This window comes from Aythya ferina (assembly GCF_964211825.1).
Source record: "Aythya ferina genome assembly, chromosome: 1".
Taxonomy (NCBI): domain Eukaryota; kingdom Metazoa; phylum Chordata; class Aves; order Anseriformes; family Anatidae; genus Aythya; species Aythya ferina.
The window spans coordinates 78,868,367-78,895,438 of record NC_140296.1 but is presented as its reverse complement, the minus strand read 5'-3'; the positions used below and the strand labels follow the sequence as shown (position 1 = coordinate 78,895,438).

At 42.6% G+C, this 27,072-nt stretch overlaps 1 protein-coding gene and 1 long non-coding RNA gene across 5 annotated transcripts in view; one reads left to right on the top strand and one right to left on the bottom strand.

The window, feature by feature from the left end:
• GEMIN8 (gem nuclear organelle associated protein 8) lies at nt 1-25,380 on the top strand. 3 transcript variants are annotated; one of them, XM_084508143.1, is made up of 5 exons: nt 1-146; nt 884-935; nt 4,448-4,484; nt 7,289-7,715; nt 23,338-25,380. In XM_084508143.1, exons 3-5 carry the CDS (start codon nt 4,482-4,484, stop codon nt 23,592-23,594), a joined length of 687 nt encoding a protein of 228 aa, XP_084364269.1. In that variant the 5' UTR covers nt 1-146; nt 884-935; nt 4,448-4,481; the 3' UTR covers nt 23,595-25,380. The 3 variants fall into 3 exon arrangements, with proteins under 3 accessions (XP_084364269.1, XP_084364268.1, XP_084364270.1); XM_084508142.1 differs by having other exon boundaries at nt 7,283-7,715; XM_084508144.1 differs by lacking the exon at nt 884-935 and having other exon boundaries at nt 29-146.
• The window catches only part of LOC311431053, a 15,761-nt gene continuing 12,976 nt past the window's right edge, over nt 24,288-27,072 (bottom strand). For both annotated transcript variants that reach the window (XR_014689210.1, XR_014689211.1), the window contains one exon: nt 24,288-26,687. This is a non-coding gene — a long non-coding RNA (uncharacterized lncRNA). The remainder of the gene's footprint in view (nt 26,688-27,072) is intronic.

The following is a 27,072-nucleotide window of genomic DNA, read 5'->3' as shown; positions in this document are numbered from 1 at the left end:
GCGAGGGGTCGAGCGGAAGCCTCCGGAGGAAGCTCTGCTGGCCGCGCCGCGCCGCCCTTGGCTTCCATCGCCCCAGAAGGGAGCGAGGAGACACCGGAGGCGGCTCCCTTGGGCTCCCCTCGCCGCCGGACCCCCGGGGTGCCCGGGTGGGTGCGGGGATGGCGGTGCTGCTGCGCAGGCTGCGGCCGAAGCCTCGCCCCCGCGCCGGGGCTGCCGCGGGAGGGACGGGCTGGGGGAGAGCGGTGGCGTCAGGGGGGGAGCGAGCAGGTCGGGAGGGAATTAGGTTTGCTTTCAGGGCTTGGTGCCTTGTGGGGGGCGGGCGAAGGGTGTTTATTGCACCCGGGTCGCCGTGCGGGGTCGGGGCTTTTCCCTTCCTTGCCTCCGCAAAATGTCGGCCTCAGGGCGGCGGGGTGGGCGCCGCGCCCTGGCAGCCCCTCGGCCCCCTCGTGTGGCAGGGTCGGGGCTGCTCTCGGCCGGGCTTTGGGGAGGGGGTAACGCTGAAAGAGTGATCTTGGGCCCCTCGTGTGTGAGAGCAGGACATGGGGTTTGCGATTAAAAGCTATAAGGTTTCACCCGCTAAGCTGGCAAAGTCTTGTGAAACAAAAGCCAACTGGCACTAGTGGCTACTGCACGGCCTTTAGCGCTTCACTCGACCTCTTACTCTGCCCAAACAGCTTCAGGGTTTGTGTCTTGGGTCTCTAAGAATATTTACCATCTTTTAGGAAACAGCATAGGATTACTCTCTTGGGTAAAAAGTGTCATTATATATACCCTAAAGTTTGATCAGCATGCCTCAATTACAGGTGTAGTGTTTAAACAGCAATAGCCCTTGCAGTGAACATAATTTTGCCTTACGTGTAGTTTGTTTCCCTTCTGTTTGCAGGAAATATCACTGCTGGTGTAAGGACATTGGTGTGAAGGCATCCTAGTGATAGGTAGGTCTTCACAGCTCAGCTGCCTTTCCTGCCTGAGCTATGATTGAATCCTGAGTGCCAGACCGATCTTGTGTTTACGGCCATTCACAAACAAGAATTCAGTGGAAGCTGTTGGGAATTTTTACTGGTTTCGAGGGAAATATTTGTACAGCCAACTGTCTTACCAATCACAGGCTTACGTTTTTATGACTGTAACTAGGGCACTTTGGTATTGAAGTTAACATCATACACCAGCGATGCACAGTATTAATCTGAAGCACAGCACCAAAACACTGTTCAGACAGTTCCCCTCCTGGTGGTAATTCTGTACTAGGAGTAAGCATTAGAAATAAAAAATGAAGTAGGTGTTTGTGGAAAGATGCACACTACTGGTATTGCTAGATGGCTTGCTTTTCTTACTGAACTCATGGAATATTTTCCAAGAGTTTGAAGTCGGTGAGTTTGATGCACAGATTGATGTTTAACACATTAAATTATGAAAATTACAGCCACAGGATGTCATGGAAACCTGAGTTCAGAGAAGTGACATCTTGGCTTTAAATACCAAAACCATTTGGAAGCTTAAAAAGTATCTGAACCACTACTTTCAGAAATCAAGCTAAATGGATAAATGTAGCTGGAAAAGTACTTCCTGTGCGCATTCTCTGTTCTTCTGAGTATCTTTTACTACCTGTTGCCAGAAACTAGCTACTGAGTTAGGGAGATCTCTGGTCTGATTGAAGAAGGCATTTCTCACAGTCTGAAGGAACAGAGACACGAGCAGCAGGGGGCACGAGATGTGATCTGCTGTGTGTCTGTTGTTTTGGGCGCTTCTGATGTAAACAAAGTTTTCTTTTTGAGGAAAGCTTCATATATATTTTTTTGAAGTCTTCATGTTGTGTTTATCAAAAGCTCACCTTTCTTTAATAATATCTTATATTCTTATTTCAATACCATGGAACAGTTTAATTAATTTTCTGCTCATTGGTGTTCTGCATAAAGTCAAAACCTCTTCAATCCCACATTCATAGGTCTTTGAGCTGTACCTGTAGCTAGCAATATGGCAGCCATGTGGCAGCACTATATCCAACACACCAGAAGATGGCTTTGCTCCCATCGTATGTGTTGTATTACCAAGTCTCACAATACGACTCTCACAACTTCTGTTAACTCCAATCAAATTTAATGCTGATATTGCTTTGATCAGATATATTTACTTCCATTAATGCATACTTCCCTGAAGAGGACGGGCATGTTTTGATTAAAGACAATATATCTGTACTTAATTATCAGCGGGGAAATATTCCAAAACTGAGAAAAGGAAGTAATAAAACTTATCAAAAAACTTTTTCATCATTAATAATCAGTATAGACAAACATATCTTCATCATTTTAAACTATACATTTGCTGACACGTTTCATATGTGTAGTTGCTTTCATATTTTATTTTTAAACGTATGAATTACAGAAGTAGAGCTATCACATTTAGTTTCTGCTTGTCATATTTCATATCTTATGTAGTTTGTTTTCAAAGACTAATTCAGCTGGAAACAAACTCATTCTTTAATTTAGAGTTGCAGCTTGCAGCACTGTTACACTGTTTTATATTTCTAGTCATGCTTCATAAATAATTTATGAAAAAAAGTAAAGTTTCTGTGTTTGGCAAAGCAGGCTTTTCGTATTTGGTAAACTAACAGAGTCAAATAATTTCACCAAGGTTTTTCCCTCTTTCCACCTTCCCCTTCAGAGAGTGTATGTACAAGATATGTATTAAAAGTAATGTATCACACTTCACCACTTACTGCTTTAAAAAGTGTATTTACATTAACCTCTGAACCTGATTTTTATTTATTCTGAAGCTAGTTCAAAGAATCTTTTTGCAATATAGGAGGAAATAGAGTGATCATGAATGCATACCTATTTTTTCTGAAGTAGAAAATGGAAGAATTGGCTATCACGGGTTTCAGATGTTAAGCGTGAGGAAAAGACATTTATGGTGACCTTGACAATGTCCAGATGTGTATGGAAAAGGGACAGAAGGTACACATGTAAGTCATGAGAGTGGAGCTAAAAGTTTTGAAGAGAGTTAGGTAGCATGGGAAATGAGGTGTTTGAGATGAACAAAGAGGGACAGCCCACAAAGCTTATATGTAGGTGCAGGTTTTGAGTTACAAGTCACTGCAGTGTTTTACAGCGATCTCAGCTCTGAGTCCTATTCTTCCTCTTCCAAGCAGGCAGGAGGGAATACAATTAATTTACACATTTTGGTTGCCTAATGCCTCAATCCTTTTCTTGTATCAGTCGTTCCATTGATCGCAATGAGACTGCTCATGTATGTAGGGTTTCTTGTCGGTGTAACCGTGGGTTTATGGGTTTGAGCTTGGTGTGTACTGTGCAAAGGACAATAATTTGTCTTTGTGGTAGCTTCATGATTTAAATTTTTTTTTCAATGTAGCTCATCCTCATTTTCCTTTCATTCAGTATAACTTGTCTTAAGAAGCAAAAAGTTGCTGTTTCAACAGGAGCATTAAATGTGACACAGCACAAGTGGTCTATGTCCTGTATTCACATGCATTTTGAAAAATCCTAGTTTTATGCAGGTATAAATCTGCAACAGTTGTAAGTAAGCACTGTCTTGACCATGTCTTAGGAGTGGCAGTGATGGTTTAGTCTGCTGGGTCCGTTACCTTTCACAGGCACTAACATAACATCAATTTCGAGTTGTGGGTAACAGTACTGGGAGAAATGTGGATGAAGCAGCTAATGTAATAAAACAATTCTCAGGTAGCGAGGTAATTTGGAATATTTCTCAGTGATTCATGCTGGCAAATCACATTGAAAATGATGATTATTACAAATCCTGCCGACTGGTTACAGAAATCTTGGTCATGCCCTTGATCTTTCCCATCCTCCCCTTACCCTCGCTTTTCTTTCTTCTGCCAATTGGCCCTATTCCTTTCACTTTTTCCTCACATTTGAAAATGTGATTGCAACCTGACTTGGTTTGTTTCCTTTCTGTGAGGCATCATCAGGTGTCTGAAGAAAAAGAAAGTGAAAGAAAGGATTATATGCAGTTATAAGTGCACCATAAGTTACCAGAAAATGTAGTACTTAAGTAGAGTTAAGATGGGTTTAAGCGTTTTGTGGTAACTGCTATTTCTACAGATGTTCCTGTGCAAATGCTGCTAAAAAGCAAGAACGCTGTGTTTCATTTAAGCTTTTGTTTGCTTGTTTGTTTGTTTTGCATTTAATTTAGAAAATAAAGGTTTAATAAAAAAATAAAAGCATTCAGTCCCAGCATTTAGGCTGTGTTGTGGTAGAAGGCTCCCCTATTCTGGGTTGGGCTTTCTAAGGAATGTTGTTGTTTTTTTTAACTGGCTAATAAAAAACTATGAATAAGAGACTTTGGCTAGCCACAACAGAGAAGAGATATTTAATAGCTATAGGCCAGACTCAAGTTTAACAAAAATATATTCAGTACTTGTGACCTTGCATGCTTCTGTGAATTAAAAAACTGCTATTTTATTTTCTAGTTCACTTTGAGCACCAGAACAAACTCCACGAGAGATGGTAAGCAGTCTATGGGTGTCTGTATGGTAGCTTAGTCGTGTTTTATATATAAAATGCATATAAACACTTCTATTGAACTGTCAATACAGACATGTAAAAATTAGATATGAAAGTACCTAAATTGCTTTGAAATAGAATTCAGATTACAACAGCGAGCGATTTGTCTACTCCTTGTAAGAAAGACTCCAGAGACGTAACAGGAAAATAACAGAAGACTCTGATCATTTGCCTTAGATTTATAGCTTTTGTTTGCTTGAGGAAATCTCTTATTTCCATTTATTCTGCAGCTGAAAAAGCACAGACATAGACCTAAGTTGGACTTTGAAGTGTTCCTTTCCCTTTTCCACCCCACGGTAAAACATTTCTGTAGTTTCTTTTTTAACAGATGGATTTTTAAAATTCAAATGTAAAAGGGTTTTTTTTAAGGGTCACTTTCAACAAAAAAAAAGCCACAAAAAGTATTTGGACAGGCATCAACATCACAGTTCTGTCTACATGAACTGGCTTTTTGTCTTCCTTTCCCCTAAATTAACAACTGGAGCTAGTCAGCCAGCTGGATTCCAGAGCTCTCAGTAAAGTCACCAAGGGTCTTTTTAGAAACATTTAAGAACTGGAGATAATTTTTGAGCTTTAAAAGAATATATTGTCATCTTTGGAATTATATAGAATATGCAGCTTGACAGATCTACAATGTTTAAAAACTGGTTTTGTTTTTTTTTTAAAGTAGTGTACAAAATAAAATGTTCCGAAAGTAACCTGTGAATCTGTCAGACTGGACAACAGAATGTTCTCATCTGGCTGCTGAAGGATGAGGAGTCAGTGTGACATTCTTAAGCAAAATAAGAACGATAAATACATATTTTTTTAAATTGTATATCTAGCTTTTAGGTCATTGGATGATTAAGAGTGAAGAAATTCCATATGGAAGGCAGATGCTTCTGTTGCACCCACTCGTTTTAGGAATAAATCTTCTGAAATGAAGGCTTGCAGCAAAGCAATGTTAGACCAAGAGGAGAATCAGAGCTATGAAGTTTCACGTCCATGAATTGTTGCTTTCCAACAAGATCATTTGTCTGGGCTTTTCACTCAGATAGCTGGACCCTCTATCCCTTCACAAATAGGGTGCAATTTTTGACAAGAAGTTACTAAGGAATGCAAGTTTATTTTTTTTTTTTCTTTATGGACTCTCTTAGCAGGGGATCTTTTGTTCATGAAAGCACTTACCAATGACCTAAAAAGGTAGCATTGATGGACCTCTAGTGGAGTAATGAGCTTGATTTTGAAGGAGAGGGAAGAAAGAAGGGAAACATAGCAGATTATTGGTCATTTTGGTGGGGTTTTTCTTGTACTAATAATTATTTCTCCAAGTTGACTAGCATTTACATTATCGCCTGAGAACCAGAAAATGAAAACAAGTGTAAATAAATGAAATTAACCTTGCTTTGTATTGTTAGCATTAAATGCAAAGTAGTTCTTTGGGGTTTTGTTTGTTTGTTTGTTTCTGTTTTGTTGGGGATGTTTTTTTCCCAGAAGGTAATTCTTTTAAGGCTGTGGAATTGTGTCAGTGCAGATCAAGAAAAGAGATTTAAAGAAAATTTTCTTTCTTGTATGTCTTTTTTTTAAAAAAAAAAAAAAAAAACATTAATAAAGGGCTGTAAATGTCACATTCATTTCTGAAAACCTCTGCTAATCTTGCCATAGGTTGAGCATTTGCCAAGACATGGTTTAATTAAAATTCTCCTGATTTAACAGGCATTCAGTTTTGCAAAGAAAAAAAGATTTTCTGTGGAAATTCAGTTGGGGGTGGGGGAGAATGTAGTTTGTTTTACTTGTTCTAGATGCTGGGTTATTATATAGTCTTCTTTTAATAGCCTCTGTTATCTCCTCATTTTGACAGTAGGATGACGAGGGGGGTGAAATGGCCTGTATGAAGGGAGCTTAAGGCTAGAAGGACTGTGGGGCTTTTTAGCTGCTGATGAAATATGAACAGAGTAAAACCATGTTTTTTCAGGAAAACTCAGATTAGCTGGAAGACAGGAGAAGGTGTGTTGCAATATGTTTCACTCTATAGAACTATTTTTTTCCAGGCACTTTATCAGTGGTACTTTGTTACCCCTTTTCATATGTTGGTTGCTGATGAATACAAAAGGGAGATTTACTGGCAGCTGGCAGTTGGCTAAATGCAGTCTTGTTTTTGATCAAGGCCACGATGGATATATGAACTTGGCTGAATTGCCATCTGACCTTTTCTGAGAAACTTATTTTGGCAGGCAGATGGAGGAAATATGTTACTGGATAAAATGAATGCCTTTGTTTAATATGGAGGAATTTTAATCTCTTGTGTTTTCTGTCTGCGGATTTGGGAATCAGGTGTAGGTTGTAATACATACACCTTGGAATGATTCGGTTCTTACAACTCAGGGAAGGGTGAAAGGAGATGTGGAATATACCTACACAGCATTTTCCCTAAAAAGAACCCGCTTCCACCACAGCAGTACAAACACTTTGGGAGGGGGGAACCTCCTGCATGGTACAGCTTCTCTGTTGCTGATTTTTCATTGGTAGATGTGATGATTTAAAAAAAAAAAAATCTCTTATAAAAATAAGAAAGTATATTGCACTAGTACTGTGGTAATACTTCTCCTTTTCTATTAGCTATATATATGTGTTGTGTTTTTTTTTGTATTAAAAAAAATGACTGATGATTAAAATGCAAGCTTAAGGCTTGCTTTTGCAGTTTCTCTTCTCTCCATTGCTGTTTTCCTTTTTTGTGTCTGTGTGTCTCCCTTCCTGTGTGGATGCAGGAGGAAAAGGAGCCATGGTATTACCAGCAAGTGTACGCCAGGTACTGGAAGCACTACGACTTAGCCATGCGCTGGATGCGTAGGCACCAGAAAGCCTACAGGAAAGCCATGGAGTCCTTCTACTACCTACCATGGCCTCCTTCTCCAGCTTCTCCAAGCAGCCGCTACTCAGATTGGGATGGGAACGACTCCCCACGTACCCACGACTATTTTTCCAGCGATAAGCCTCATAGCAGAGCTCAGCACCATGGCAGAGCTCAGCAGTACGCAGATGCCCACCCAGAAATGGAGGATGCTGACAGGGACTCTGAAATGGAGGAGGACTCTGAGTCTGAAGGGGAGATAGAGTATGACCTGAGTAACATGGAGATCACGGAGGAGCTTCGCCAGTTTTTTGCCCAGACAGAGAGACATCGGGAAGAGCTGCGTAAGTCTGTGCTTGTTGTGTGTCTTTTCTGGTGTTTGGTGGCCATAATGTTGAGTGCTGGCTGGCTTCAGAGTTCCTGGGTTTTGTAACAATGCATGGAAACAGGCACCGCAAGTGAACAAGCCAAACAGAATAAAACAGGCAAGACTGATGGTGCAGCTAAGTGCTATTCATTAGAAATAAGTCTAAGAAAATATTTGACGGTTTTATCTGTAAGAGAGAACATAATTCTCCTCTTTGCAGTCATAATATGTTTGTATAGAAGACAATACTCGTCTTCAGTTCCGAAGGAAAACCTCCAGAATTTTTAAGGTTAAATCTAGTTAATGTGCTGTACGTCTGAGAGGGGAACCCAGAGGAAGTGCTTCATTACATCACTAAGCCCTAGGGTGAACCTCAATCTAGTTTATAATATGGAGCAGCCATTTTGTTTGTTCTTTTTTTGGCTAACTCAACAGTAAAATTTCAAGACTTTTCTCTTCTCCCCCTGCATCCCTAAGGTACTCTTCATTCTGTACTATACCACAAGTGTCTATTTTCATCTTGATCTGGAGCCAAGTTGTTAAGCAAGGAATATAAGCCAAAGACTTAATATATTTCTCAGGTCATGATCCTCAGAGGTATTGATCATCTTTTTTTTTTTTTTTTTTTTTTTTTTTTCCCTACCTGTGAAATCCCTTTAAAAATATAAAGGAATATATTTATTGGTAGCTTACTGCATAATAAATGTAGCAGGCCACAGATCAAATTTATGATCTGTTTTAAAAAAGTACTATGTTGAAATAGAAAATAGCCCAAATGAATGTTTAATAGACCTTTCTTTGTGCAGCAAAAGAAGGAAAAGTTCTAAAAATATGAGTAAGAAAGGCAATGATTGGGTGGGAGAGGGGAAAAACGTGTTAATCTAAGGTCTTTGATCAGAGAGTATCCAGTGAGCTGAGACACCTCAGCTTTCGCTTCCTGCTTGCTATCAGTGTGATGCACCATTTCTCCATTCAGCAGAGGAATGTGAGCTCAGGAGCTCAGTGGCAGTGCGTGACATGCCAAACCTTTCGCATCGTGCTTTACAACAGAGAACCCTGTGCCACTGCTGCAATGTTCCGTTCGTGAGGCACGGGATAACTGAAGATGCTCAACTAATGCTAGAGATGCAGTACAATTTCTTTGAATTTATTTTATTATTATGGTAACGGTGTTTGAAGGTATGTGAGTGATTGAAGAGGTGTCCTGGAAATTGGGAAATCTGGGCTCACATGCTCTTTGTCCCAAACATCCTGTATGACCTTGGCAGAGCTATTTAATCCCTTCCTGACCCCTCACTTGCTGCTCCTGCTAAAAATATGATTTGGTCCTTTATGATGAGCAAGTGAATCAGGAAGAGGTTTGTGATTTGTGACTCTGAGTACAGATTTTGCTTTTGTTCATCTGCCAGAGACACGTGGAGCCTTTTGGGATAATGAGGTTTCTGCTCTGTTCCTTATAGTAGCCTAGTTCTGAGTAAGTGTGCCTTCATTCTCTTCAGTGACACTATTCCAGATCTTTGTCCAAAGTTGAGCGGGATCTGGCCTTTACCTGCTGCATGCCTCAGTTTCTTTATAATTTGAAGTTTCTTTATGGTATGATAAAGTGAGGACAATGACTGTCTAATTCTTCAAAGCCTGAAAAAGTAAACAAGTACTGCATTTAATGGAAATACAGAAGTGCTACGGAACTCTTGGGTGACTGGTGCTATCCAAATGCTAATTTCATGAGTAATTAAAAGTACAGCATGAACTTGTTCAGAACTAATTTTTTCTTGAATGGTGGGGGAGAAGGAAAAATGAAAATAAAATGCATTTTTAATTCTGTTGAAGTTTCTCAAATAATGTAAGCAGCAGGCAGAGGGGGAAATCATCATTTCCCTCATGGTATGGAAATGAGCTGGTACAGAGACTGTTCAAGGCAGCATCACTCCATCACTCTATGAGGTAGCGTTGCTCGTTTTCTTGGATGCCTTCTCTGAACAAAATCAAATTTAGGGATTCATTAAGCTGCAATCCATAATGACACTATCATGTTCTATCTTTTGTACTGTGCTGAAGAACCATTACAGTTCTGTATTGATGCTCAAGACAATTGAGATAATGCAAATACACGAGAGAAACCCACAGTTACTTAATTCCCCTCTGATAGCTTTTCATTTTATTCCCGATCTGTATGTCTTGGGCAGTCCCAACACTTTAGGAGCAGATCTGCAGGGAAACTTGAGTACTATGAAGCTCAGTAATACCTGAAATGTAGGTGTCCATCTCCTGGAGAGCCATCGGTAAGGAGGTGAGAGTTTTAATGGGCACGTCAAAGGAGAATACCAGGAGTGACCCTGCTGATCAGGTGGAGTGTAAGGCAGCTGTTAGGGAGCATTAGGGGAAGGCCGTGTCTCAAGTTCTCTTTCCCCAGTGTAAATAAGGGGCTCCAGGTGGAGTTCATAGCCTTTGACCCCTGCACCTTTACATACATTTGGGAGCAGACACCTGGCTTGCTCTTCTTGTGAAATGAGTGCCGTGAGTGAGTTCAATATATGCATATGGGCAGCTCACTGAAGTGTGAGACATGAAAACAAGAGCAATGGGACAAACAGAAAGGGAGTTTGGGCACATAAGGAAGAGGATACTGGTACAAAGGGTGGAAGATTGATTTGGCTTTGTGAAGGATGACTGCCACTGGTCTGATGTTTTGCAAGCCCTGCAAAATTAGGAAATTTTCTCATATGTGTGACGAGAGCTTTGATGTACCAAGTTAGATGCAGCTGGTTCTCACACACGGTCTGTATCTCAGCAGTGTGTAGAAGAGTAATCGAATGGGTTAAAATGAATCCTAGCTGATGTCAGATGCTCACTTCCAGTGCCTGCTTAATTCCAGAGTCTGCTGGAGGTAACAGAGTGGTCACAGACATCAGAGGACAGTATCTTGCAAACTTTGTTTAGAAGACTTAAGAAGGCCTGAGGTGTAGGCGGGAAGTTATATTTGTCCGAATGGTGAAATCCAAGCCTTAACACTAATGGCAAAAAGAAAAGTTTCAAAGAGAAGAAAGCCATCACGTCAGACTAGCCAAGAAGGAGAACTTCAGGTTTATTTCATTTTTCAGGACCTACTGCAAACTTGGATAATTTAGGAGTGTGCATATTTAGCAGGTTTTTTTGTTGTTTTCACAAGTGGGCATTTGCAGTCATTGGCTGGCTGACTTGCACAGTAGAGCCTTCGAAACTGGCAGACTCTTGAGTCTTGCTGCATGATTTAACAACTTATGGGTATGGTTATTCACAAACAACCTCTTTTTTTTTTTTTTTTTTTTTGCCTTGAAAATCATATCAAATCTTCATGGCTTTTATATAATGTGGTGCAATCAAGTTATGTGTTCCTGGAAAGCCCCAAATTTATTGTGATCAGAGTTTTGCTGAGGCTGTATGAGCTCAGACTTTTTAATGCTCTCCAAATTTATCCTGTATTCTAGATGTGCTGTATGTTTGGTTAAAGCTCCTTCCAGGCAGTTTTAATTTCTTTCCACTTTAGTTGTTTACCTTCATATGCCATCACCATCACCTGGTGTATCTACTTTTTAGGGGCTTGTGTTGTCAGGGTAGTCTGTTCTGGTTCTTCATCTAACTGATAATTCTAGTACTCCGTGCTTCTGGGGGATGTTTTTGGTAGCATTTAGGTCTTCACTAAGGCTGCTGAAAATCATGAAGTCATTTCACTGAGTTACAGCGCCTGTCAGACCTAGACAGTGTACTTAATTCTCCAAGCATTAAAGATATTAAAGATACAAAGGACTGAATACAGTAAGTTGTCTTTTCATATTTGCAAGACCTAAAAGGACAAAAACCAAGAAAGGAAGGTTCACAAGCCAACCAATTCAGTAAGTTGTCTAATTGCATGTACTTTATTTATTGCGCTTCCAAATTTAGCCTTTGAAGCATAGTTTGTCTTTATGCAGTTTTCCTTTGTTCCCTTTTTACATACAAGAGAAGATGACTGCTCTAATTGACCAAATCCAGCATTACAAGTACATTGGGAACCATTCTGTAGCAGTCAACAGGCAGTAAGACAGTGCCCTTTATTTAAAGACAAAGCAAAGCAAAGGAAAGTACTGTCATGTCAATTCATTACTGCAGCATAATGGTCTGTCAATTGTTAATGCGATGACTTTTTTTTTCCATTAAAGCCTCTGTTTGTATTGCCTCCAGCTGTTCCCAAAATAATGTTGTCTCAACTTAAAATTTTCATGCCAGGGGAAAACCTTTTTTAAAAACTGAAAGGAAATGGTGAATGAGTATGTTTGTTTCAAATCTGCGATTGGTAGATATTTTTTTTTTCCCCCTTGGGTTTCTTTTCCTCTGAAAGATGACAGTTGCCACTGCCTCTCCTGTGAAGAGGGAGTAATGGAATTTTCCGTGTTTTTCAACTTGTCTGAATAATACCAGAACCATTAAGTTTGTGGTTTTGTGTAAAGCCTTTGTACTTCTTTGGAAAATATGGACTTTCATGCAGGTTGTTTGTCACCATGCATTTTTGCTTTCGCTTTTGGTAAATGCTTCTCCCCGTTCTTCATCTGCCTTTTGCTCCATCGGACTCTAGTTTTTACTCTTGTTGACCAACATCTTTTTTCCTGCTTCTCCCCTACCTGAGACAGCCAAAGCAGCGTGGATGGTGACCTCGTAAATGTCTGCTCCACTTCCTTGGCTTGGTCATCACACAAACTTTTAAACCTATCTTCATCATCTGCATTGCTGAGGTTTCCAAGAAAACTGTGAAATAAGAGTGCTCTCTGCAACAGGCGTGGTGCTTGTGAGATGCTTTTGAGGCATGTTCTTCCCTCAGCTGAAGGAGAAATGTGGAAAGCTCTCCATTTGTGCCTTGGACCTTGGATGCTGCAGACCACGTCTGTGCTCCCCCACGTGGGGCTGGGGCTGGAGCTCTCCAGCCCTGTCGGCAGGTGGCTGTACGGGGCTTGATTCTGCCAAGCAGGCCGTGGGTTGCTGGGGCTGCAGCAGACTTACAAATAGCAGCATGGGAGAAGCAGCTCACCTGGTTCAGTGTAGTTGCAGGGTAGCATCGTTTTAAGAGGAAGGTGGAGGTGTCAGCCATCTCCTTTTCCTCTTGCATTTGATAGAAATGAATGCTTCAGTAGTCTTAATATGAAAATACGTATTAAACTTTGGAAACCTGTGTTTTAAAATCTCTATCTTTATTTGTCTAACGTGTTTCCATTAATATGCAAAGATGGTACGTACCTCAGGTGGCTTGTTGAGAGGTTCAGTTTGTTCATCTTTATGAGGGAGTTGTACCTCAGGAGGAAGTAAGTGGAAGCCATAGGTGGCAGAAGAACAAATGGTAAGATGTGAAAAGAGTTGTTCGTCCCAGGCCTTTTGTTTAGTACTTAAGTTAGACGTCACCCCTGTGACCAAAAAGCATCCTTCTGACATCATCTTTACGGAACAAGAACAGGATTTGCATTTCCCTTTCTCCCAGAGAGCTTTTATCTGTAAGTTATTCAGGAGTCATTGAGGAGGGGTCCGGTAACTTGGCGTTGTTGCTTCTTTGAGTAAGTCAGTGCTCTGGTAAAATTCCTTGTGGCTGGAATTGGGTCTTGAGGGTAGGGGAGGAAGGCCTGCAGGACAGAGACCGTGGCTCCCCTCAGCTGCCCAGCTCCTTGCCATCCGTGTGCTGGTTCTGCTGTTGATAACCCTTGATAGTTGGTGGTCTCAGAAGGATACAGTGCAATCAGGTCCGTGGCTTGCTGTCTCATACATGGTTGCTTTCATAGGAGGCTGCCTCGTTTGGGAGCTGGTGCTGGCAATCTTCTGCAGGCAGCTCTGCCTGCCAGCTTGTCCCCTTAGCATCCACAGCTGCGCTGCCTGGCTCCCTTGGCCTTGTCTTTTTGGCCCTGCAGGAGGCCTGTGAAAGGAGCTGCAGCTGCTGTGGAAAAGAGCAGGTGAGACCACGCCGACAGCTCTAGGGAGACGCGGTATAAAAGGCGCTCTGTGCTAATAGGCACTCTCAGGCAGTCTGTCACCACAGTTCGTGCACTTCTCTGTTGCCCCTGAAATGCTCGGATAACTGGTCCTGTCAAGGTGCCACCTGCAGCGTTTCTGGATCTCTGAATGGTTTTACTTAGGCGAGAGCTCTGACTCTGTTCTGTGTTAATGAATCTGAATTGCATCTGAAATGAATGAACCTTCAGCACGATGCTCGCAGCCCTGTAAGAGGGCAGCGATGGCGCAGGCTATGAATTCAACGTTTTCTAACACAGCCTTTTATCTGTCTGCCTGGGGAGCTGCTGCTGTAGCGTGAGCTTTTAAAGTTTCGGGGTGTACAGCACTGGAGTGAATGTGAAAAGCGCTGTCACGGACCGAGGTGGAAATGAATGTAACCATGGTGTGTGTTTTCTGTGCTCTTTATCCACAAAATCTGCTCAGTCTACAGCAGAGCATGGCAGCAGTACATCTCAAGCACTCAACATTTTCGGTCTCTACGCTACAAAGCAAACCTCTTGGGCAGATTTGCTTAGTCATGACTTAGTCCTGCCAGTGTTAATGTGGTGGTGTTCATGCCAAAACTTCAGAGGCACCAGTTGCTTTTTCAACATCTCTCACTTTTCCTCGGTTTTAGCAGAAACATCCAGATGAAATTCTTGTTCATCGTCAGGAGGGGACTGTGGGTGCTGCATGGACAGAAACCGGGAGTTCAGAGACTTCCTTCTGCCTGGCTCTTTTCAAAACTCACCTCTTTGTGTGCTCAAAATTGAGTGAGAGAGACAGACAGAGGCTGTTAGGCTACCAGTCTCAGACTTCGGTGGCCTTTACAGGCTTCCATCATGACCTCAGGCCTGTCATTTGGGACTGGATCCACGAAAGCTTTCAAAATGGATGGAATTTAGAATCGTATCCAAAATAATCTTTCTTTCCCAACCATGCCTTCAAGAAAAAATTTCATATCTGAAGGGCGAGGTACCCTAAGCCCCCATGTGGAAGGGACTTTGTTGCTCTACCCAGCGGCAGGTTGAGCAGCTCTGACAGCTTGCCCTGTGGTCTTCTGTGAAGCCCGTTCCAAGGAATCTGAATCGCCTTCTGCTCCAGGAATTCGTGTCCAGAGCCCATTTTTCAGATTTGGGCTTGTTATACATGGAAGGTTTGTACGTCAACACACCCTGAAAGAGTTTTGCTGCAGCCATGTGAAGTGCTCAGCATGGATTGATCCAGCTGTTCATCGGTGTTACAATTACTTGCTTCCAAAGTACATAAACCTGTTTATCCAGGTATCAGAGCTTTCCCCTGATAATTTCAAGGACTTACGTCTCAAGCTGTCAAAACACTGCTCTGCTCTATGCTGAAATCATGGGAGCAGTGTAAAATGAAGAATAAATCTTAATTGGATATTTGTACTGAAATAAATAACATGGGTGCTGTACTGGTGATTGCTATTGTTCGCATTTAGCTGGATAAGAATCTCTTGGGTTTAATTTCACTTGTAGTTGCTGAAGTGGTGGTTGTTGCTCTAAAAAATCAACTCACACAGAAATTGGAAACTTCGCCGAGGAATGCAGGTCTCCAGAGAGCATGTTGGACCTTGACTTTAGTATGGCTATTCAATTAAAACAGAACCAAAACTGTTGTGGTCTCGTTCTGCACAAACCTTGCCGAACACCTGCATTATTTCTAGGAGCTCTGCAATTTCTGATGAGAGTGCTGAGAGAGTAGCAGGGCTGTGGAAGACTTGCCTTCAGCTTCATCAGTTGTTGTTGCTTTGGGATTTTTGGCCGCTGGTATGGTGAGAAAGAGCCCGAGAAATTGCAGAAGAGTCTGGATCATGAGGTGGCATCACAGGTGATGCATTGGTGGCAGAGGTGTTGAGGTGGCCATCAGCAGGGCATCTGTCTGGCTTTGGTGGAGTGCAGGGAGAAGTATCTGCTTTTTCTTGGTCTTCCCATTTCTCAGGAGGTAAAATCTGGTGATCTGTCATTAACTACACTCCCTGTTTGGCGTTCCTCCCTTGGCACCAGCTGCTGGCCTCTGTTGAGGGCAGGCTCTTGGGCTCGGTGGGCTCTCCTTAGCCATGAGAGTCTCACGGCTCTCCTCAGTGAAATCTTCTCTTCGTCAAGTCACTTCAATGCTTCTTTCACATTCAGCTTGCCCACTGAAGTCACAGGGGGGAGACGCGGAGCTCCCACTTGCCAAGTGTTAATGGTAACCTCCTGAAAGCCACGGTGCCTTTTGGAAAGGAGGCAGTGCGGGGGCTTCAGGAAGGGACTCTTCATTTGTTCCTAGTGTCAAACATCCCCTTTCTGCAGAAGGCACGCAGCTGCAGGTTTTCTCTGGCATGTTTTCCTAATGTTTTTGTTGTAGTTTTAATACAATCCGTAGCGATTTAACCTTGTATATTTAAGTAAATCTAATTTAATGTGCTCAAATGATGAAATCATGCTAGGTGAAAGGCAGGATAAGAAGCAGAACCAAGCCTTTAGTTTCTGTTTTTTTTTTTTTTATGCATCTTGGTATTGCTCTTAAACTATTGTAATGGCTTTAAAGTCCTAATTTGTTACTTTTTTAGCATAGAAGCAGCAAGAAACTCAGAAGGTTAGAAGAAAAGTGAGTTTGCAAAGTTACCCCTCAGCCCTTTCTTTTACAAGTTTTGTTTTATATATGTATACACTTTGCAGATTCCTTTAGTTTGACCCTCTTTCCAGATGTCTCTTACAAAATGATTGGTCAGGCAGCCCACTGTAGGCTTTTTGTCTTGTCTTTTTTTTTTCCCCCCCCTAACAGCATGGAAAAAATGCGTTTACTTGCTGAGATTAATTTTATCTGGATCAGTGATTGCTAATTCTGCATGGCTGCAGCAACGCTAACTTGTGAACCTGCTGGGTAACTGAAAGGTCAGTTCGTAGCCCACCGATGCTTTCTCTCAAAAAAAATTGGTGACATGATCACAGGATGCCTTCAAAAATCTTTGTGTTTCAAATGTTTTTGTTAACATCGAAGATTTCCCTCGTATTATTCCCGCGTATATTATTGTTATGCCATAGCATAACATAAAACAAACTTAAATTCAGCCAAGTAGTCTGTGGCTGGAGTCAAGAAGGAAACTTAAAGCTCTAATGCATGAGTTTGATTTAGAAGACTCAGGCTACGATTTAGTTTTTTTTCCCATGCGAGCACCAAACTGGCGGTGTCCTGTAGCCGTCTAGCACTCGGTACATCTCAGAACACTTTCTTCCCAGTGCGTGTGCCCGCTTTCTATTCAGGGCACATGTAAAAGCTGGCAGTGAAACATGTTTCCTCGTTGTTCTGGTTGGCTTTTAACAAAGCCACTTTTAATTTTGAGCGTTTCTTTGTTCCATCTCCTCTGGCTGCGCCCTATATGCGCGTGTATGCGCGGATGCAGTTATATATAGACTTCAGTAATCCTTCTGTTTACTCTCGCGCTGGTGTCTTTGTCTGGCGTCAGCGTTGTTGCCATCAGCGACAGATTGGGGCTGCTCAGGGGGATGGGAGTGCAGAGTCAGCTGGTCTGCGTTTAATCTTCTTGCTGTACTTGATCCTCACTAGAGGCAGCTGCCAGTGCCTGATCCTGTGCTCATTTCTGCGCGGTGGGCAGCAGCTTCCTGGCTTTCTAATGCTGTGGGGTGGCACACGGGTACGGCCCCGCTGCCTCTGATGCAGTTCATTTTCTGGTTGGGATAAGAATGTTCCCTCTTAAGTGCCTCATTGCAAAAGGTGACAGGAGAAAATAAAACAAGTTACTGGTCATTTAGCTGGACAGTAACCGCTGTGGCCCACTGCTAGGGTAAACACGAAGGTGAAGGCCGTATTGTTTCTGTCTGGGAGCTTGGAGGTTTGTTTTGGAGACCACAGAACAACCCTCTGGGTTTCTAATCCCATTTGTGAAATAGAAATCAGTCTCCTTAATTTCTGGTTAACCGTGTAACTTTCTGCCAGCTGCTTACCCCGCAGATTTCCAAATGCTGTGAGATAATTAATTCTTCTCAACCATCAGATAGAAAAGTATCAGGCTGCTTTTACAGATGAATTACACCGAGGCATGGTGTGGATGATTAACAAGAGCGATGCACAGCACTCAGTAGCAAACCTGGAAGTAGAACACCTTGGTGCTAACTTATTGCTGGCTTTCTGTTCATTTGGATTTCAAAGAAAACATCTAGTGACTTGCTGACTATTTTGCCCTCTTTCTACAGATCTTTGCTCTTCAAAATGTGTAGAAAAAGTCTGTTACTGTAAAAGGGACGGTGTCGAGCGGAGTACTTTAGATTTGCAAAATCTGCTTGCTGTCCACTCCGACAGCCTGTTGCCACTGCAGCTTCCTAGGAGAGCACACCGTCTTTCCTTAGCCTACTTCCTGCTTTTCCCGGTAAGCTTTTCAGTTCCAGTGAACGTTTCTCAGTGCCCAAGCCAGGTTAGGTCTTTTTTCCTCCCAGCCCATTCACTCCTGCTGCCACTTCAGTTCAGCGTGTGGTGCCAAGACACTGAACTGTACTGAGATTAAATACAACTCTTTTTTGTAGGCTGCATTATATGCCCCCTTAGGCAGTTGTACCGGCATCCTTGAGGGGCTTGGGAACTGGAGCATGCAGCTAAGAGAGGAGGGGAGCAGAGGCTGCACAAGCTAGTTTTGTTGCTGAGAAGAGAAAAATGTCCGTGGAGCCATGGTTTCAGCCTGCCACAAGCCTGCCAAGGAATCACATCTGCTCTTACTTCAAAGCCTGTAACAGAACATTTTATTTTTTTTTCTGGAGAATATTGCATTGCTTGTAGATATATGTGGTGAAATACTCAATTTCTTTAACTCGTTCCCTCCTCAGCTAGCAGATGGAAAATGTCAGCATAGATGCTTGGGTTTTTAATGCCTTCAGCGTTTTTGGTGGTTCTGTTCCACAGCAGTTGTCGTTCTGGTGACTGAGAGCTTATCACTGGAGGCCTTGCTCCCCCAAAAAGTCACCTTTATTCCAGAATAGTATTTTCAAGGCAGTTACTTGATTTTACTGCATCAGTTAGAGGGCTGCTGTTGTAAGATAAAGCCTAGTTGTCTCCACTTCTTTGAACATCAGGCTTCTCCTGTTAAAAATGATAAGGGAGAAGTTACCTCCTGTCACGTGTGATCCTTTTGTTACACTTTTTGCAAGCAGGAAGCTTTAAATTTGGTGAGAAGTTTAAACATAAGTGTTTTCCCTAAGCCAGCCCACAGCTAAAGCAATGCTGTTCATTCTCCTATAAAATCATCGCTCTCTTCTTTCAGTGCGTTTTCACAATTTCCGTAAGCTGCTCCAGTGTTTAAAAAGTAACCCTCCAGCAATCAAGACCCTGCTGTTTTCAGGAGCCCAGAATATGTTATCTTTACAGGCTCAGGGGTAAGTTGCAATCATTTGCGTGTCTCAGGCTCCCACCGATGGCAACTCCTGTCCTGCGAAGCCTTGCACTCGATAAAGAGTAATGACTGCAACGTCAGCTTTCTGGAAATGCAGAGCTCTGTAGAAATTAACCTCCTGGAATATCCTCTCCACAAATCCTTAAATTTAAATCCCTGTTTTGTTGGGATTCCTTCAGGTAAAGATTTGGGTTTTCCCCCATGGTATGCATGGTAAGTACAGGCGTAAGAAAATGGTCTGATGTTATCACTTCAGGCAAGCTCGTGTAAGTTTATGGAAAAGGTAGTTGGCTTTTTGGGGGAGGTGGAGAAGCCGGCATCTTGCTCTGAGAAGCCTGCGTGGGCAGAATTTAACACAGCAGATAGGCCTGTGGGAAGCGGCATTCAAAGACAGGGAACTGGGAGGCTTTAATCAGTAGAAACGGGTGGCGTGTTTAACTCTTGGCGTGGGTTGCTCGAGATCAGCTCAGGTAGCATTTAAGACGAGATGAGAGAGCTCAGAAAGCGCGCACAGCAGTAACAAAATCATCCATCGCGTGAAATAAGCAGGCAAATATGTGAAGGGGGTATGGGTCAGTCTGAAATCATGGAAAAGACAAAGCAGATCAAGGCCGGGGAAAGTGAGCTAATTCCTTGAAGAATAACGTGCTAGCTAAGCAAGAAGCTGCAAGTCAGCAAGGCTGTGTGACGCTCGGGGCAGGCAAGACCCGGGTCTCATGCCGTGGGGCATGAGTGGGGCAGGGTGGGCTGTGGGAATTGCCCCCAGAGAACTGGGGAGAGGGCTGCCCTCTATAAAGACTTGTCTCCAAGTAAGGGAATTTACTTGGTTTTGGTTTACAGGTTTCTTTTATTTATTTTATTTTTTCTTTTAATAAGAAAAGGATGAATTCCAGAGAGGAAATATTTTGATTGCTTCTTAAGCTCCTCAAAGGATATGACAAACAAAGAAGAGCGAAGGAGTTCAAACTTAAAGTATGTGACGTTCTCCTTTTTGGAAAATAGGAGAAACGAGACCTCTGAGTTTCTGAGGAGCCTATAGGGAAAATTGCTTACAGCTTGAAGGGCTTAGGTCACGGTTTTGCAGGAAGCATGCAAGATGATGCTTGTGTGCACGTGAAGCCACAAAAGCAGTGAACAGCTAAGAAGTTAGTTACCATTTATCCTGCTTTTGTCAATCCCTAAGGATGGATGTGGTTGTCTATTCATTCACCTTTCTTTTCACCTAATATACCTGAAATTAAATGTTGGTATCCAGAGCAGGCAGGAAAAAGTGAGCAGAAGAAAAAACTTCTTCCAGAAGGCATGAGTTGGGCAGAGGTCTCGGTAGTCCTGAAAGACAAAGAAAACGATGACTTACTGCAACTTTGGGAAGGAGGTCTCACCTGGTTCTGGCCAGGTCGCGATGGCTTCCCAGCTGAAAGGGACTGAGGAGGAACAAGTTAATTCTGAAAACAGCTTCAAGAGAGAGGAGACTCACAGGGACAAGAGGAGCTGGCCAGCGATGCTTATCCTTTGTGCGGTAACCAAACGCCGCCAGCGCCGCCTCGCCTGCCTTGTGAACGTTCACAAAGTGCTGCTCCACAGCTGGGGGAGGCTTGCCAGTAGGTGAAGCTGAACACTGTAAAGGAAAGCACGTTTATTTTAGTCTGTGTGAAGTGGAAGGAGGAACTACTCAGCATTGTGTAAAAATTGTTTCACGTTTATTGCTTGGCAGCACAATGACAAATGTGGAGTGTGGAGCTCCGATTGGAAAATGAGCTGGGGACTCCGTTGCTGCGGGCTGAGAACTATTTTTCTGATAAAAGCCCTGCTGCCTAATTCATAGGTGAATGTTTGGCGCTTGCTTCAAAGAAATGCCTGCTGCTTCTGCAGGTTATTAACAGCTTTAAACAGCTTACGGTTGTTTTATTGTTGTTTCCATTGTCAGGGACTTGTCATCTTTTTGATGAAAAGGTAATTGCACATGTAGCACAGGTTGTACTGTTGTTCAAGTAAATTGAGGTAAAGGGAAGAGCCCAGGCTGGCTAGAAATTAGAGTGGTTTGACTTCGAGCCCCTGTCCCACCAAAGGTAGATAGCGAGCATGCTATCTACCCGGAGCGAACTGCTCCGTGCTTCAAACAGAGATGGATGCATGCTAAACTGCAATCCACTCATCCATCATAAAGCCTCTGCTAGAATCCCATTTAATTTCCAAACAGAAAAATTCATTACGTATCTCCAGAGAAATTAATTTTTTCTTCAGTGTTACTGTGTGCAGTGAGCTATCGGAGAGCGCTCACAGGCAGGCGGGGAAGCAGCTGGCTCTAGCACGCAGCTACCAATGAGTAACACATTTCCATGGGTGATGCAGAGGTAGAGAAGGAATTATTTTTGTGGCTCAACAGAGTCAACAAATACAGGTTTGTTTCATTGCCCTGACGGAGTTTTGCTATGTAACCTCCAACAGGAGACGTTTTTCCAGCGTAGATTCTGGGGTTTTGTCAAAGAATATTGAGCGTAAGTTGCATAAATTGCACCGAGTTTGTCCCTTAAGCATGTTATCTGGTTGTGGGCCGCCTGGCGTCCCAGTAAGTTTGGGATGCAGGTGACCTGAGCAGCCTGAGCTGTCCTCCTGCTGCTGGGCCCTCTGCAGGCAGCGTTAGCACTTTTAATTCAGACCTTCTGCTTAAAATGGCCTGACACCAAATAAATCCGGCCCTTCCAAAAACACATGTGGACCTCTAATGTATGTTTCCTCCTGAGCTCTGGCAGTGCAGCACGCTTTGGGGGTGTGCCCTTAAAGCAAAATCACTGAAAGGGAAACATCCCTCAGGAGTAGGTTGCTCACGGCCCCTCAAGCACTCCTGCCCTTCCCCTACCGACACAAAGCTGTGGCTGGGGTTCGAAGTGGCAGGACAAAAGCGTTCCCAGTTCCTCTGCGACAAACAGATGCCAGAACTGAGGTTTCTGATCATGCTGTTGAAAGTACCTATTTTCTGTGCAGGAGGTACGGGGGATAATTCATTTAGTAAGGCTGACAGGCAGTCAGCTGGCTGCTCCATGCAGCGCTTTGCAGGGTAAGAATGAACTGCAGATGTTTGACACAGATATGTCAGGGTGCTTAGCTTGGGTTAGGGTTTGCAGATGTCATGTGTTTGGTAGAAGCTAAATCTCGCTCTTAGAGGCAGAGCTGGCAGCACCAAACACGGGGAAGCACGTCCTGCATGTGACTAACGCATCCTGACCAGGTGACTCTCTTGGTTTTTGTTGATGCTGTTTTTCTAAGAAAAATAAATGAATGAGTGCTCGCATTACTAATGTACTGTTTCCATGATGCAATTTAGAGAACCATCATTTGTTATTGCTAGGTGAAGGAGTTCAGTGCTCGCCAGGTGATCTTCATCTTGTAGAAGTGTTCCCCAGAAGAGGGGAGCCTTGTGTACCCTTTGCTGTCGTAACTGCCTACAGCAATATTTGCTCCATCAGAGTAGCTCCCACAAAGCGGAGGTATCTTCGGGTGTGCAAAAGCGAGTTCTTCCTCCTGGACTGGGGTTTAGCAGAGAGGATTTTTGAACACACGGTGGTCCAAGTGTTTCACCTCTCTGAAGTGTTTTAATCCTCTTTAAAATATGTGGTGCAGGGATCTGTCTCGGCTGTTGCTTTGCGTTGTCTTTAAGGCAATGGCAGTAAGGCTGTCAGTTCTGAACTTTGCAAGTCGTGAGAAATGGCTGAGGTTGGGCAGTTTATCTAAACACACTGCTTACAGCTGCGTTTCATTGGATACACTCGATGGCTGACACTTGCATGAGAGATGGGTTTGCTCATTTTCAAGGAGTAGTAACTGATTACATTTTCTGTTGGCTGTGGTTCAGCTAAAGTTGCATTGTCCTGTGCATTGTTTCATTATCTCAGCTGCTAAGTAATTTCTTTTGGAAACCAACTCTTATAGTGTGTTTTTTTTTTCTTTTCAGGGCATGTATATGTTAGGGAGGAAGTGAAGTAATGCTGATTTTCACTTTTTACTAACAGAGAGGTTTTCTACATTTTTTATGTTCAAATCCAGGCTCTTCTTCCCTTCAAGGAGTTGGCTGCACCCTGGAAGGGGTGGGTCTGGGCTGTTTAGACCCACCACAGTTGTGAATGTGTAATATTTTAAACGTTAAAATAAAACGTGATTGGTTGATAACTCAGTAATTTACATCTCTTGTGGTTTATTTGTCTAGGGAGACAGCAGCAGTTGGAAGCTGAGCAACATGAAATGTACGTGGAGGCTGATCAAGACCTTCACAGAAGCACGAGGCGTTCTGTGGAGCCGCCTACAGAAAGACCCGGGGAGAGACGAATGGTAGAAATGGAGAAACTGTATGGTGCTGAAGCTGCCAAAATCCTTGCGATGGAGACTGCCATGCAACTTATCTTTGATAGAAATTGTGACAAAAAACAGCCCAAATACTGGCCTATTATTCCCCTCAAGCTGTGAGTACCCGGGCTGTGCTCTGACCTGGCACTGAGCTGTAGGGATGGGTGCCTCTGGCTGTGCTGCTGAAAGAATAAATTGCAAATTTTGGTTTTGGATGGGCTTTGGGGTAGAGGCTGACTAGGGCACAATGTTCTTCTGCCCTATGCTCATTTTACACTGTCAGTGATGGTCACAGTCCATTCTACCTATATGCTGTTGCTGATTAGTAAAAGGAAGGGCTAGTAATATACCTATCTAAACTCAGTTTCACTCATTTGATTCCAGCCTACCTTTACCATACTGTGAGAAATGTAACAATACCTATACTTAGTGAACTGGGAAAACTTAAAAGCAATGACAAAAAGACTATAAAAATTGTCATCTCTTTCTATTTACAAAACTGAGTAGTCCCACTGTCTAGTCTTATTAAATGTAGTAGCGTTGGGATCCAGCTTAACACAGCACAACAGTGTTGTGTCTGATACTCCTTGATTTTTACTTTTTTGTTTTTTGTTTTTTTTTTTGAGAACCAGGAGCCCACTGGCCAAGACACAACATATCAGATTACTGTAGCCCAGCCGTTTCAATTCTTTTTTGAAGACTTATAATAAAGCAGGAAGTTTTTCTTACACGCTGATACTTGTCTGGCAGGAGTTCAACTCTAAAGCAAAATTAGATAGGAAAATGTTCTAATGAAGAGGGTGGGGGGAAGTGGGGGAGAAACCTGGTGTGGCCCAGCCTGTTAGAGATCTGTTTAGCATAAGAGATCCTTAGGAGAACAAAGCACTCTTGGGACCAAGCCAACAATGATTTTTGCCATTCTAATAAAAAGCATCTATTTGCCTTTAAGGTTGAAAGAAGATGTAGTAGCAGCCTGATAGACCGAGGGTACATCTGTGTACTCTGAGCAGAGGTCTGGAAGCCGTGTTAGCCCCAAGAGCTATGTTTATTTTGGGTTCAACACTCCTGTGCCCACCTGTGTTACATGCACAAGGCATAAATGTAGGCAAATTTACCTCTGTGTGTGTACTCACCCATCTGCACAGGCTGTCGGGCTCCAGTTCTGTCGCTCTCTCCTTTTGTGCAGTTGTGGTTGCCCCACTAAAGCTGACCTGCCAGGCTGAGGCACGCAGCCCGTCTGTGCAAGAGGGGCTGGACAGACACCTTAGTACTGGCGATCCCTTAGAGATCCCTTAGACAATGGCACCCTGAACACTTTCAAGGACTTTCTCTGAAGCACTGCTGCTATGAATCATATTGTGCTGGAGAGCTGTGGTTCGTATTGAGCAGTGCTGCCATACCAGGGCCAAAGGACAGTATGCTGTTTTAATTCTGACAAACATTCGTGAGCCTTCTTTGTCATGGAGAAAGTCACACCTGCAATTAATTCATGCCGGTTGTTTCTGGTGTCTCTCTATAGCATGCATAATTGTAATACACAGCAGTAGTTGCTGTGCCCTCTGCAGCAGCCAGCTACACCAAAGCAAGTCTGAGGTGTAGCTGGGAATCTCTTTGTTTCCACTAGTAGTTAGTATGTTTTTTCCACTCAGCATTTTCAGTTCAGTTCTACCTCCTTCACTTTAGATGTAAAGAGATCTGAAAATTTAAAGTCCTGATCTTCGAGGCTTGTTCCTGATGTCATTGATCTGAAAAACTTGTGTGTGACAGGAGAGGGAATAGTGTTATGAATTACAGTCCTGCATTCGTCTTCACTCTTGTTCTGTGGGGGGTTCTGTCAGAAATACACTATTGTGTTTGGGCTTCTTTGCTGACCAAATAAATTTTCAAATAAATTTTCTTAATAACATGTTGTAATTGTATTTTGTTTTTTTTTTAAACAAACTTCCATACTTCAACACTCCGGTTTTCATATGCTAGAGCCTTCTTTTAGCTGTTCAGAGAGGGTTGCGCTTAGAGCAAGCGCAGCTTTAACACAGTGAGAAGCAGAGAGTGTTGACAGGACGTTCACAGGAACATCAGGCAATGCCTTTCACGCGTGGTATGGTACAAAATGAATGGGAGAGCTGTTGCATCCACTGGGGGAAAACCCTGTCCCAGATTATGTGCATAGGTCTGTTTCTCTTTGGAATGTCTCCCGTGCATGGTTCAGTACAGAAGACAGAAGGGGGGTGTAGGACTGGGCTGTTCTTTCAACTGAGTTCTTGCTGTGGATGTTTCTATAACCAACTGGTTCTGCTGACAGAAGCAGAAATTCTGGTCTCCTGAAGTATCTGTAGAGACTTCAGACAAGACAAACATTGAACTCATTTCCCACTAGACAAAATATATGAGAACTTTCCTTGCCTTTGTTTCTTGTAACTATTTCTAAGGGGTTTTAGCTGGTTTGTGAAGTTGAAAGTAGAGAGACCTGGATAAAATGTTCCCTAAGAGCTATGCAGTAAGGCTTGAGAGAGAGGAATCCACTCTTGTGGACAGAGTTGCTGCCAAATAATCTCTTTACTGTTCCCAAATTTCAAGAGACTGGCTGTTGCTGGTAATTGGCCAAAAGTCCCATTTAGCTGGTAGTTCAGTGGAACTTGGAGATTTTTTGTTCTAAGTCTTATTTTGACTCCTGTGACATTTTGCAGTCCTAAGAAATATCTCAAAAAAGCACGTGATCATGGAAGTAATGCAACTGCATTTCAAAAATGCACGTTTAGTCAGAATCTCTGGAACGCTCTCCTCTCTTGCACATTTGTATTGCACTGAAATCCTCAGTCATCAGACTACATACCTTTTTTTTGTTCCCCAATTACGATGTTATGCCAGTCTCTTGGATAGAATGCAGCTAAGATGCTGCAGACTTAATTCTTCCTCGTCCAGAATATCCTGCCATCGCTTTCAGTTACACCAGCCGCTTTACAGTCCTGCACAGGGGGAATTAATTCTTCACTTGTTAGTGGTGCTGTTTCTCATGAGCTTTTCCCAGCTCCCACAACTGTGAGTTGTTATACAAGCAATTAGTCTTAATTTCAGAAGCTAGTTTCCCTATTTGCTCATCTTCAGAAGAAGATGAAGAAGAGCCTCATCCTCAGACAAAGAGTGTGTGTTTGGTTGAAGATGCTTTTGAAGATTGGAGAAAAATGGTAAGTGGTCATTTTACTGCAAGCATTCCTAAAAAGAAAATAAAAAAATACTTTCAGAACTGTCACAGTATAAATTTGACATATGGATGAAGCAATGACCTCTTTGTTTTCTATTAAAAGAAAAACTACTTGCACTTAACGCAGTGGTGACATTGTCAAGGACATTTGTCCTTGTAGAATTATTTCCCCATAAAGCAAGTGACAGTTTAGTATGTCTGTGTATACAGGTAAACTGAGAGGAGATTAAATAATTTTGACTAGCATAATTTTTCATCAAAATTATTGCTAAATATTTATTTGATAGTAGTCTTGTGTAATGGCTAGCTACACACGCCTAAGGAGCTTTAAAGTAAAGCAACTTAAACTTCTGTAGCAGCTTTTATAAAGGATAAATACCTTTATAATATACAAGG

What these genes read in the sequence shown, in the direction of transcription:
- GEMIN8 (XM_084508142.1), top strand. An exon ending in GAGACATCGGGAAGAGCTGC is followed by an intron (nt 7,716 to 23,337) that starts GTAAGTCTGTGC and finishes TTATTTGTCTAG; the next exon opens with GGAGACAGCAGCAGTTGGAA.